Source organism: Balaenoptera ricei, chromosome 7 (assembly GCF_028023285.1).
Source record: "Balaenoptera ricei isolate mBalRic1 chromosome 7, mBalRic1.hap2, whole genome shotgun sequence".
Lineage (NCBI taxonomy): Eukaryota > Metazoa > Chordata > Mammalia > Artiodactyla > Balaenopteridae > Balaenoptera > Balaenoptera ricei.
The window spans coordinates 99434403-99449039 of NC_082645.1; the positions used below are offsets into that span (position 1 = coordinate 99434403).

The following is a 14637-nucleotide window of genomic DNA, read 5'->3' on the forward strand; positions in this document are numbered from 1 at the left end:
ATCTCAGTATTCTAATCTAGTGGTTACCAAACTATTCATTCCCTTTGGCCCAAAAGGGACCAAACTGGCAAGTCTCAACAGTAACACCCTTTCCATGTCTTTAATATTATAAGTACACTAAATTTCTAGAAAGACTTATTAAAGAATTCTACTTCTCAGAAAATGTTTTAAAATGATCTAGTCTACCTTACTGATTCACAAATAAGAACACTCAGACCACAGTAACCTTCCCAGGTCTCCCCATTCTCAGGTGACATCCTGTCTACTATTCTGCAGCCTTGATGGTCCTGGTATTATGAATAAATCCTTTTCACTACTACCGTTAAACTTACTGTCATAGCCTTTTGTATCACCTGGACAAAAATCTGTTCTAAATCAAGTAATCACCAACTTCTGCCTCCCCAGCAATCCAAAAATGAAAAACAATTTATGAAGAAAGAAATTAAGACCTACAGAAAAAATTATTTTAGCAATACGTAAGGTCTACCAGAAAGACTGCTCCCTAATTTATTTACATTTGACTGACAATGTCTCTAAAATGTGTTAGAGAAAATGTTCTACACATATATATATATTACTAACAGTTATAAGTTGATTAACAATAAGCAAATATATACAATAAAAATATATATCATGAGCCCAATGTTGACTTTCACCAACAGAGAACAGTAATGTTTAGATTCAAATCATGATTTCCTGATTAAGAGACAAGATTTTTTTTAAAAAAGGGAACAAAAATGTAGGAACAAGTAAATTATAAGTAGCAAAATAAATACAACTGTAGACAGGAGAAGAATTTAACACCTATGGTGGCACATTTAGACCAGGTAATCTATTTTCATTATAACAAAGCCAGAATAAATTATTTGACAATATTATTTGCTTACTAAACGAAGGCAAGTATTTTTGCTGGTGGCAGGTGTGGATTTTTTTCATCAAAGAACATTAAAAGGGTGAGACATAGTGATACCACTTGTATGTTTAACCAACAGTTCTGATCCCCTCATTAATCTCTGACAGCTGATAATGTGAATAGAAGGACATGATGAATCAACACATATGCCAGTTTTAAAAAGAAAAATCCCTTAAAGCAATCTCCGCATCTAAATGGTAAACATAGAATGAATTCATAATCTGGCAAACAATTTGTTTTTTTTTAATTCAAGGGAAAAAAAAATGTATGGATGAGTCTACCTATTTGTAAAAATGTGAATGATCAAAACAGTGCAGTCACTGGGCTCTCACACTGCGTAAGTTCAATTTGAAATGTACATCTGCTATAGGATTCAGCTGTCAAGAGGGAGCAACTCAAAGGACATCACACAATCTATAAACCAGCTGGAAGGAGCCATCCAGACTTTGCCCTGCCTAACTCTCTCTGGGCGATGATTAGACAAATCCTCATAGATGATATACTGTGTGCAGAAGTGCTGATCAGAATCAGGTTTGGCATGGTACGCGACTGTATTGATGGTTTGAGTCACGTCACTGTCTGGCTTGGGCTTTCTACTGAGGATCTGTCCCCCAGCTGCAGTGACAAGCTTAATAAGGTTGTCCTTTGGATGGTGTTTGAAGGTTCCCCCAAAATAGAAATAGCATCCATCAAACAGCTTTGGCAACTGAAAAAACAAAAAAAAAGCTCATTAAAAGCAGACCAAAATATTTAAAAACACTGCATATGAATAGGGAAATAAAAATAAAAGTCACAAGCAGTTAAGAAGCTACTTAATGAGGTGCTAGGACAAGCTGTATTTCAAATAAACCATTTAGGTCAAAAAAAATACTCATGCAAATAAAGGTTTCCTATACAATTTTTTCCTTAAGACTCTGGTGCTTTTCACTCTTCTCACATTTTAGGTGTGCTCTGTGTGTGTGTGTGGTATACATACACATAAAACCTGTTCATCAAGCCTCTTATATCAGAATATTTATTCATATTTCGTGGGACTTAAAGCCCCAAGAATTCCTTCCTAGGGTATCTGAAACATGCTTCATGGATACCAAGCTAAACTTAATTGTAAGAGTAACAGCTTTTCTATGGAGTTTTCCAATTCTGCCCATCCATATTTAGGTTCCTAGATACTACCAATCTAAGGTCGCCAGGGCAGTGACGTGGGAGTGTGGCCTCCAGGATTCTAGAGATGTTTTCCTTAGAACACAATACATTATAAGGCCATGGCTAGGGATCCAATTAGATATGAAACACACTTCTGTGAGCTTTACAGAAAAAGTTTCACAAGTCCCTTCTACAAAAACTTTTCTTTGGCATTTTTAATATACCTATATGTCAACAGGGTAATGGAATTTTAGCCATTAAAACTACAATATGTGGTAATAAAGACATGGTTAACTAAATCCGAGCAGTAGCTCTAAGTCTTCTCTCAAGCTACTTCCTATATCTGAGACTCACCTCAGATTCTGAAACGTTTATGGGAATGTTCAAGATGCCCAAAATCTAGTAACAGTATGAAATTATTACCTTCTGGTTTTTACTGCTCATTGTGATCATCTCTCAGAATCAAGTGCTTGAAATAAGCACAGTTAAAATTTTAATCAGTCACCTGTACTTGTTGAAAGGGCAGGAGAAGTTTTTCCTGACGGTAATAATAGTATTAAGTTATAATAAGAACAATAAAAGTAGTATCAAAAGGAAAATACCAGCTGTTCTCTGTTGAGCCTGCTTCTATGTGGTCCTTCAGGAATTTCATACTTTTCTTCCTGTTCACATTCTTTTCTTTGTAGACATGCTTTCACCCCTGGGAAAAAAATGAGGATAAAAGCAAAATAAATATCAAGTGAGCATTATTTCTTTCACATTGAAATTATGCCATTTACCTAAGTGATTTTTCTTCTTCATGGTTAAATATTGCTCTGAAACAGAAAAAGAAACCTTACTTATGCCAAAACAAAATGTAATAAAACTGGTTTTCCACATAAAGAAAATGTAAGAAATCTTCCCTTCAGAGGACTGAGCAATGTACTGAATACAAATTTTAGTTTTCTTTCTGAAAAACCTAAATCAGTACATTATTTCATGTACAAGAATAAAAATCTAAATTTTAATTTATAACCATTATCAAAATTAAGATGAATAAAAAGTCTCTCATTTAGTTCAGCCCACAATGATCTGACCCTGAGGTCTTATCATCTACCCCACTCATTCTGGCAGTCCTATGCCTAACCTCCTGTTAGACTAAAAGCAATCTGACATTAAGGAAAGTACTTGAGTCCAGAACACCTCGCTTATTAAGCTGGTCAAATAACAGGGGCTCTACAGCTCTTGTTAAAATAAACAGTAAAGCAGAGTCTGGGACGTGTTTGGAATTGACAGGTACACACTGAAGTCACCAGTCTAGAGATGACTTGGTGAATATTTCAAATGTTTTAGAGCTGCTTCAACTGAGATATTCCAAGACACTGCGTAACATATAAAAGTTAGAATATCTTAATGACTGAATACATCTATCTCGCCAAAAGCAGAGCTTTGTCAAGGGACTGAATTTTTTAACTTGGGACTATTAATGCATATTCCAGTTGAACACTCAACCCTGGCATATCTATAATTCCCTATTATGTGATTCTTAATTTTTTGCTAGTTTTGCCTGTGTTTTCGTCCCCAGTGTTTTCAATACAAGGATCATATTTAGCTAAGTTTGCTATGCTGAATTCTACTCTTCTCACTAACTGATCATAAATATGATGGTTTTTATAAAAAATTGTTGGTTTTTTGCATGTAGTAAAAATTATATTTTAAAAATAGAATTTTTAATAACTACTCACAGGGTATAAAAAACTATCTTTCCAATGAAGCTAATACTAAAATATTAACTTTACTGTATACTGAAAATGAGTCTCAAAATAAAATTTTTGACTAGGTCAAAACCATACAAGAAACACTGACAGTGTGCTTACATGACATCACATATTGGTTCTACATTAAACACCAACGCAAAAAACATTACCAATCTAGCCAAATCATTGACTTACCTCAAGCTCATTATTTCACATATAAAGTATTACTTTTACTTTTTATCACTTAAGCATGTAACCCCCTTCCTAAACCTCCTTTCCTGATGATATCTGAAGAGCATTTATACCAGTATCTTTAGATGAACTGTATATGCCAGCATATAAAGCCAAGGACTGAACATTGAATACTCCTATAATATCAAGTAACTGTAACAAGTAAACAGCTAATGTCTAACTACAGAAATAAATAAATCGGCTGTGCCTATGCTGGCTGCTTATCCATTTTATGGGTTTATTTGACTGGTTATTTAAACTATCAAAAAAGCATACTAAAATGGTTTCAATTGATCTGGGCAAGATGCCAGCACTAGTCAATCAACAGAATGTAGTCTTAACAGATACCAGAAGGAGATAAGCATGGCATCAAGAGAAATGAGATGGCAGACACCAAGAGGGCAGCATGGCACTACCAGAGGAAGATGCCAGTGCTCTTTCAGTGTAAATATGCCTCAAGTCACAAAACTTTCAGCCTTATAGCGATTGTTCAGTAAATTTCTGTAAAGGCAGAAAGAAAAATCCAATGCTCTAATTACAATTACTGAGCTACATGAAGAATGTGCTCCTCTGATATCATTTTATTCCAAGTAACAATTTGCCAACTCTCTCTACCACTTAATATCAGCTAAAGAAGGAAAATACGGCTTCCCCCTGAAAACTAAGGAACAGTTTCTAGGTCTATTAACAACCCGTTATAATTGCTGTTGTGGAACAGAAAACATGGAGAATTTTTTGAAACTCGGGTGTGACATCTAGTCCAAAGACTGTAACTCGAACCCCTACAAGGGCCATTCAAATTACATAATCATGTGGGGAACCTTGTGTTAAGTGGTAGGGAGTTATGGAGACTGTAACAAATAGGAAAATGTACATGATACCTAAAGACACAAAAATTAAATGATTATGCTGAACTAAACCACATAAATTGTATCTGTTTTGGACTTAGATTGCCAATTTGAAACTCTTGATGCTTGTCTAATCAACCTCTTCATTTCATAGATAAGGAAACTTAAATCCTAAGAGATTTAAACAGCTTTCCCAGTGATACATGTGAGATGAGAACTCAGATATCCTCCAACTTCTAGATCAGTGTTTCTTTATCTTTATTTTATCAAAAAAATAAAGCATCTTAGGAAATGCCAGGTACTGTCTACTCAGATTTAATATACTGAATCTCAAAATAAATGACATAACCACTTAACAGATGACTAAATAGGAAGATCCTTATTTTTAAGAGATTAGCCAAAAAGTATACCAAAATGTCAAAAACTGCTGACTACCTGGGAGTGGGGGGGTTGGAGGGGGGAGAACAATGCATTTGGCTTTGTTTTCAGTGAATCAATGAGTTTGTTTAATCTGACTGATGCCAAAGCTGCCACTCTCTCATTTGTACCCTATGAGTTTCAGAATGTTCATACTTCTCAGTAGACATTTACGATAATTACATTTCATATCAACTTCCTAGTAGATTTCTTTTGCGATAAACCAATTGAACTGATTTACCAAAACAAGAATGAAATGCTTTAAACTTTCAGCAACCTAAATGCTGATATATTAACATCATCAATGAAATGGAAGAATCTACAAGCCAAAATACTACCTAATTAACAAACTTAAATAATAGATAATATTTTAAGGTTTTAATTACTCAATATAAGTTCGTTAAGCAAACTGCAGCAAGAATTGTTAAATCTATTTTCCATGTTAAACAATCAGAACTTTCACAACATTCCTAGTCATAAACTCATCTAAAGTATAATATATACTGTAATCCTTAATCTCTATAAAGATTTTAAAACAGGTCATTTTCCCCCAATTTAAAGCTACTTCCTTACTGTATAGCACACAGAACTATATCCAATATTCTATGATAAACTATAATGGAAAAGAATATAAAAAAGAATGTATATATATGTATAACTGGGTCGCTTTGCTGTACAACACTAATTAATACACTGTAAATCAACTATACTTCAATTAAAAAATACGTCCTAAAACTCAACCAAATTATATTTTGTATTTGTACTTAATAAAGTCCATATTATTCCATTATCTGCCAATAAAATAGTTTAGCAGAAATGGATTCTTGTGAAGAAATATGCATATGCAAGATCACTAGTTAACTTTCTCAGCTAAATAGGAGGATCTGAATCCAAACTGAAATGACTATACATGAATAATTTATATTGTTTATGTAAACACAGGAGATTTCTGAATATGCCAGAATGACATATACTTTAAAATGCGTCAAGCTACTATCCTTGTAAAATGTATGCTTTATATCATCTTTCTTACTTTTCACATGTTCTATTATATTTTAAGATTTTGGCCAAAGCTATCATTTTTCAGAAGTACAGGAATCAACTACCTATCTTATTAAAACTAAGCTTCTTTTCAGCACAGATGTATTCCGGATCATGTCTACCATTTCAGGTAAGCTTTCCTTTTGCCCTGATTTTATTACTTTTTTATATAGAGGTAAGCAGCCCAATTCCCAAAGTACTGCTTAATTCAAAGTCATTAACTCAAAGTCATTAAGGTAGCTCTGGCTACCTAAGCAAAGTCTAGAATCTGTATACTAATGCAGCTTATGAATTCTGGGATATGATTTTTTTTTTTTAAAAGAAGCTTGTACCATCCAGAAATGTATTCCTTTATTCTGAATCTCCAGTAGCCACTCTTGCCTCCTACCTCATAAAAGCACATATATCCATGGATGTGTATTTTCATTTCAGCTGCATGAACCACTGATGATGCTCATTAATCTATATCAAGCTTAGTCACTTTTCCTAGTTTTAGAAAGAAAAGAAGGACTGCACAAACGGGAGGGAGTAGAAAAAAGGGTTTCTGAATCTACAGCTACATACAAATGATTATAGAATACAATGAAGACAGAATGAAGCGTTAAAATGGAGATCTGTTAAATGCCCAAAATTCCAAATGTCCAAAGGGGAAAGTATCCCTCCATGAAGACCACAGAATGTGCTTACTCTCTTCAAAAGCTAGAGCAATAAATAAATTCCTAATTTAAAGAACTGTTATTCTTCTGGAGCCACTGGCTATTTGTAACTGAAATAGCACTGAAAATCAGAATTAAATATTACTCTTAGCCAACACTAAATGTTATCCTAAGAAAAAAAAAGAAAATACAGAATCAAATATTTTATGTCAAAATCAAAAATCCTAATAAATATATGTCATTAGATCCAAACTGGGCACTTATGTAACTCAAGAAAACCGCATATTAGTAAAATAAACACTGAAGAATTTCCTTTCTGATTGTATTGAAAATGAACACCCAAGTTGTAAAAAAAAAAATTACTTTTAGATGGTTTTCTAGTAGGCTTTTTAGTCAAACACGCTATGATATCACTGAACTTCAGACAAAAGGAAATGGTTTTTAAGAGGAAACTTTTTACAACAATGACAAAAATGGAAAAACAACTTTCACTCTCACTGTAATTTTTTAAAAATTGGATGGCAAGTAAAAGAAGAGCTAAGCCCAATACTATGATATTCCACAGGGAAGAGTGGAAGGACAATAAAATGAAGGCTGAAAATGTAAAATAAGAGGTCAATGCTCCTCTCGTGCCATCATAAACATTTAGATTTAGGAAATCACCTGTCACAGATCATTAGATTTTGTGTTTTCAAATAAATACCACTGAACAACTGTTTATTTTTGGCTACTTTTTAAGCCAATATTCTAATTATAAGCATATTCATACATAAAAATCCATTTCCTCATAGGATAGTTTGCTAAATTTATTTATTTTATTTAATGCATATTGAGAAGCTGGTCAAATTCTATCACAAAAATATATTACTGTATCATAAAATTTGTTTGGGCAAAATTTGGGTATCAATTCTAAAACCTTGTATTATGAATAATAATATCAAAACAATCCTTCTCTTTATAAATGTGGTTAAAGACCAAACTCAGCCTAATGTCCAAAATTTTTCTCAATAATTTAAAAACTCATACTTGGTGTTCTTTTTTTAGTCATATATTTAAAACTGAAATATTTATGTAAGACTTCCATTTTCTTGGACAACAACCATGTTAAAATGCATCTGCTCGGTCTGCACAGCAGGTGTCAACAATCCGGTGCACCGGACGCGAGCAATATACATGCACAGGTTCTAATTTCCCTGATTAAGAATGAAACCCTTACCTACCCAATTAATTTGTAGAAAAGATCAAAAAGAAGATCTAATTGTTATTAGAACTTGAGAATTTGAACTTGTTCGTAAAAAACTTGAATTTAAGAGACATACATTGATTTTAAAACTGTTATAAACAAACAGACCTCTACCTACCAATCTACAACTGTTTTGATTGTTTCTTTCCCTGTACATATTCACACATTTATATACTGACAGTGAAGATATAATTGTTTTATGCTCTTTAAAAAATTTAAACAAATGTTTTTTCATATTTCACTCCTACTAGTTATCATATAAAAATAAAATTTTTTTCAGAAAACACCTTTAAGCACTGCAGAATGTTCTTTATTTTTTCATATTCCAGTTATTCCCCCCTACTTCTTGTTATAAGAAATAACAATGCAAATAGTTTTTTTTCTTTCTTTTGTATTACTTGCTTGGAGTATATTCTCAGAAGTAGGACTATTATATCAACAGATGTTAATTTTTTTTTATTCTTAGACAATCTTTGTAAAATATTTCTCTAAGCATGAAGTTGCCTAATCAATCTTAGCTGACAGAAATGCTTTGGTATACTTATTTTTTGATAATTAGCAAAATATGACTAGTAAAAACTACCTGTATTTTTAAAATTCCACAGCTCACTCAACATCCATTTGAAGAAATAAATTTTAATAGAAAAGTTTAAGTTTATTAATCTGATCATGAAGTCATTTATAAAACGATGATATAAGGATTGCCTCTTAGGCTTCATCTTCCTCATCTAAAACAAAAACAAAGAAACACCGTATCTGGCCCTTCCTCTCCTCACAGACACAAGTCCAGTGCAAAATGTCTGGCACATTCCCACAGCAATTCCCTTAGGTGCTGAGGTCTTTCAGAATTTCTATAGCAGCAATTTTATTTAAACTTAGATGAGAGTGGAGAAGAGGAAGAGATTATGAAAGAAAAGAGGACAGTCATCTGCTCTCCCCTTCACAATGAGATGAGAAATGAAGAGGCAGAATTAAATTTTTTTTTAAAAAAGGTTAGGCTAGAGGAGATTTTGAAAGCAGTGTACTGAAAGAACAGGTCAGTAAAATACATTTTCACTTTCTGAAGGCTAGTTTACATCCTTAGGATGCAATTCCACCTTTTTCATTCTCTAAGAGATGAATAAAATGGCATATTTATATATCTTCTAATCTTCATTCTAGTCACCTCTTTAATTACCAAAATTCACCCTGTACGGGGATGGTTATTAGTTGCCTGTGAGTAATTAGCACCAAAACTAGGACTAAAGCAGAATCTCAGGCACAAATTTAATCTTGAAGAATGAACTTTCTTAGCTGTGTCTCCTGTTTCTGTAAAATAAAGATAAATACCATTTGATAAAATATCTGTAAAATAAATATGATGAGACAGAATGGCTAGTACAATAGTATAATTATGCCCTATTCTTAGAATGTTCATTCAAAGTTCATTAACTATGACACTGTAAGATGCTCTATATATATATAATATAAAAAAATAAGAGATATGAACCAATTAAGACAAAGTAAGTTTCAACAGAAGACTTCCAATAGTTAAATTTGGATCCAATGGATCCAGACTGTTTTGTATAATTCTTTTTGTTAATTTGTTTAAATTTGCTTAAGTTTTTAAATAAGACAGTTCTCTACAGAGAAAATTTAGATGAAATTTCCTCTTTAATCTACTTGGTTTGTGGAAAATGCCATAAAAAGTTGATACTAAACTTTCTATATAGTTCAGCCAGTAAAGCTTCTGTCTACCAGGCAAGCTGGTGGATATACTCAAACACAAGATCTAATTTTAATAAGTCATAAATCTTTATGATTAATTTTGAAAGCTTTGGTCCACCACATCTTTCCTTAATATAGATGGTTTTCAACTAATTTTGAATAGCTGTGAATACTTTTTTAAAAATCACACTAAGTTGCCTGACATTAAGAACAACACAGAAACCATAGAAAAATGTATTAGGATAGAAAGTATTTGAGGGTTCTTGCTTTCTTTTAATAAACCCAGCGGCTATTTAAAGTGATTGTCTCAAACCCTAAACCTATTTCTCAAACCTATTTGAACTTTGTATTAGACAATATGGGGATATGAACTTCAGTAAGAGATTCCATCCATCTTTTATCCTAAAAGAACGATTGATATTAGAGTATATTATTCACTACTGTGAAAATCACCAAGCAGCACGCTATTAGGTCAGCTTGAGTCCATCAGTGATTCTATAAAAATGACATGACCAAGCCATTAAAGTGACAAAACTTCCATTTCTTAAAGAAGGCAGATATTATGGAAATGAATCATGTAGTCTGTATACGTAACCAGATGCAAGTTTGGCAAATTCACAAGAACGAGACTTACTGGGTAGGTGGTAACTGTCTTAATATTCAAAATTTCACATGGCTTCTTTATTATTGAGACCTTATTATTATGAAAATCCATTCCTTCCTATAACCACAGGCAAGGTTTCTGGCACAAGTTCAGTACAAAAACATCTATAATCCTGGAACCATTTTAAGTCATTTTTTTAAATACTGAGGCCCAATAAGGCTTGCCACAGATTAGAAAAGGAAATGAAAGTTCAAAAATAAGAGACATAAAGAGAAACTTTTTTTTCTATGTAAATGGCCAATCAGTCCAATTGTTTATCATACTTGTTTAACTGGTTGACTGGCAGAGACTAGTAACAGATATTGATTGATGAGAACAGATAGAGTAGCATTGCTAGTCACAGCTGACTCAGACCAAATCAGTGGAGACTACCATCACAAGAAAAGTGGTAGCTATATTTTATAAAGATGTGAATATCAGTTGCTAAAAGGAAACTTTTTTACAAACCAAGTTAATTTCAAACAACAGATTAAATTAATAATATAAAGATTTTGATTAAATCAAGCATCTCTGCCATAAAACCTTCAAAACACAAAGCTATAAAACAAAAGATTTTTCAAAACTAATCCATCATTTGCTCCTTAAAAGGAAAGTTTCATTAAAAATACTCACTATTCTTTTTTAACTTTTTAATTTGAAATAATTATAGATTCACAGGTGGTTGCAAAGAAACATACAGGGAGGTTCCATGCACCCTATCTCCAATGTTAACATCTTACACAACAATAGCACAATTATCAAAAGCAAGAATTTGACACCGATACAATCCAAAGAACTTATTCAGATTTCATCAATTATACATGCTCTCTTTTCTGTGTATGTGTGCGCGCATGCGCACGTACATCTGACATTTAATCACATGTGTAGACTGTGTAACATAACTACCACTAGGATCAAGATACTCAACTGCATCATAACAAGATTCCCTGTGTACCCCCTTAATAGCCACTATTCTTTTATAAACAATTAGCTAGCAAAAAAGGTCATTTCACCGTCCTGTATTAGCCATCATAACACAAGTAGATACTTTAGTGATTGAGGAGTAGAAAATAACCTTGCATGAGCTTTCTTTTTATTTTGTTAAGTCCTAGGTGAATCCAAGGTTAAGAAAAACAGACAAGTGAGAGCTGGGAAGGTGAGAGGCAGCTCCAAAGGTAGTGGTGTTTGACCACGTAACTAGAAAGGGGTAATGGGGACACATTTTCATCAGAGGTTTAGAGACTACCTAGTGTATTCGCCCCAAACCAGGTAGTACAGGGCAGTCTAAATTGCCAAACAGCTTCCTAAAATATACCATATTAGCTAAGAGAGCAAAAGAGAGTTATACAGTTAAGTTTGTAGGAATCAAAAAGGGAAAGCAATAAACTACTTTCATTTCATAGTTCTATATTTAAAACATGCATTTATTAAGTTAAATGTATCATGTAATGGTAATACAGATTGTTTAAGCTTACAGGTCTATTACATAATCCATTTACTCTTGATTAAAATAGTTGGTACTGTAGAATAAAAGATTTTGAAACCAGGACATACTTGTGGATATTTACTAAGAACATCTAAATGATACCATTAATATGAGATGCTTTTTCAAAATGCAGTGACTAACCAGAGGTAAAAAAATTAGCATAAGGTCCTTAAATAATTATTGGCAGTAGTGCATTATAAAAATGAAATTAGTCAATTTCATTTTATTTCATTACTTAATTCCTTTTGTAATTCTCCCAAATCCAATACTTGCATTCAAATTTTAGGATCCAGCAACCACTGAGAATCCCAAGCATACATTTCAGGGTGCTTTGAACTGTATCACCAGGAACAATGACGTGAGTTACTGGAAAACAAAAAAAGCAATAAGAGAAACAGAAATATAAACCGAAATAATTTTTTAACCAGTTTGCTTTTTATAACCAGTTAAGTCTACATTTTATAAACTTATACCTGAATTTTCTTGAGAGGCAACAATTTTTATACTTAGGTATAAGACTTCTTTAATTTAGTTTCATTCTCTATTCTGGCTACCAACATGAAAAACCAGATCATAAACCATATATTTTTCTTTTTTTAAATAAACCATATATCTTAAAGCCACAGTAGCCAACACAAATTTTTCTTTTCTATTTCAAATTATAACTAAGGAATTAAAGCATTATGCTGCATTACAATTTATTTGTCATTAGCAAACTCATAAAATTGCTCTGACGTATTGTTCTGTCTTAAAAATAGGTGCAAAGCTTTAAACTTTATATTTCCTAACTAAATTAAGACTTGTAAGTAGTTTATAACTGTAAAAACATTTTAGAATTATTACCAGATTCAAAGTATATAGTCAGATCCCAATGGTTAAAACATATAAATTATCAAAGGGAGCTCTACAATGGAATTACCCATTTAAAAATTTCTTCAACCAAAAATAAACAAATAAATAAATAATCCTCACCTGTACTGTCAAACTCAGCACATTTTTTAGCCTTAAGAATTGCTGCAAGCTCACTGAGCATTTTCTGTTGTTCTGAAGAAAGTCCACTGCCTATAAGTACAAGAGGCCCATCCCTGCGCTGACCAGTGTTTACCTGTCAATGGAAGAGGAGATGCCACAGTGTTAAAAACATTTAAAGATTAGAGAAAAATTAAACTGACTTTCAATTGATACAAGCTTGGATTTCATTCCTTAGTTTATCTAGTAATTCTCAAAAATTTCCATTGAACCTTAATGCTCAATGCATTTGAACAACTGTTTTTCTATTTCTTTACCCCCTTCTCCCAATAAAACACTACCTGGGCTAGCTGTCTATACCCAGGATGTCTTGTTTCCTTGATTCTATTTTTTTTTTAATAAATTTATTTTATTTTTTATTTATTTATTTTTGGCTGCATTGGGTCTTCATTGATGCGCGAGGGCTTTCTCTAGTTGTGGCGAGTGGGGGGCTACTCTTTACTGCGGTACACATGCTTGTCATTGCGGTGGCTTCTCTTGTTGTGGAGCACGGGCTCTAGGTGCGTGCGCTTCAGTAGTTGCGGTACGCGGGCTCAGTAGTTGCGGCTCACAGGCTCTAGAACGCAGGCTCAGCAGTTGTGGCACACGAGCTCAGTTGCTCCGCACGGCATGTGGGATCTTCCCAGACCAGGGATCGAACCTGTGTCCTCTGCACTGGCAGGCGGATTCTTAACACCTGTGCCACTAGGAAGTCCCTCCTTGATGTTAAATTGGGTCTCCCTAGGGTTTTACAACTTCATTCTGTCACCAGTAAGCACTCCCCCCTTTTTTTAAAGTAACCCAAAATACCCACTTAAAATGATCAATTCTCTATCTCCCCCCCCACTAACTTATTCCAATGGAGTTAAACTCAACTTGGTCTTTTTAATTTAAACTGAGATTACATAAAAAATTAAAGAAAACTAAGGCTTCTAGAACAGCACTGATCTCAAAGACAGAAAACAAAATTTTAACACTAAAACAGTTACCTCTTGAAACCAAGAAAGTGAAAACAGACAAAGGAATACCAGAGTTACATCAGATCCACCAACAGTAGTAAGTCAATGCAGCTTATGAAAAGGGAAGTGATCTAACAAAGACTAATATTTTCATTTTAATAGAAAGACTTAGAACTTACAGAAGACAAAAAAGACAAGAATAAAAAGGAGGCACCAATGGATACCGTTAAAGATTAGACATGAAAGATTCAAAGAAGCAACGGGACAGTGTTTTCAATAGCAACCAACAGAAATTTAATAAATGAAATTGGAGTGAGAGTTAGCCAAAAGCTACCTGATAAAAGAAAAGCAATGACCCAGCAGATAAGAAAGAAAATGTAAATCAGCACTACTGTATTACAAGATAAAAAGCCAAACACAATACTTTAATTTTCAAACACCATACAAAGGGTCCTCCTACATGTATGAGTATGTATGTATTCTGGACATCTGGGCTCTCAAAAGTTCCACAGAACATGAGTGAAACACTGCAGGTATAATTACCAGTATAGTTCAGCACGTAGATGGGAGAAAATTGATATTTAAATATTCACTTCACATATCTGA

At 33.3% G+C, this 14637-nt stretch overlaps 1 protein-coding gene across 1 annotated transcript in view; it reads right to left on the reverse strand.

Annotated features, from left to right (window-relative positions):
- Positions 1 to 690: 690 nt before the first annotated feature.
- Positions 691 to 14637, reverse strand: part of BARD1 (BRCA1 associated RING domain 1) — a 76090-nt gene continuing 62143 nt past the window's right edge. Inside the window, exons 8-11 of the mRNA XM_059927395.1 lie at positions 13037 to 13169; positions 12338 to 12430; positions 2659 to 2756; positions 691 to 1619 (exon numbers count right to left, since the gene is read on the reverse strand). Coding sequence (XP_059783378.1) covers positions 1287 to 1619; positions 2659 to 2756; positions 12338 to 12430; positions 13037 to 13169 — 657 coding nt within the window. The 3' untranslated portion in view covers positions 691 to 1286. The remainder of the gene's footprint in view (positions 1620 to 2658; positions 2757 to 12337; positions 12431 to 13036; positions 13170 to 14637) is intronic.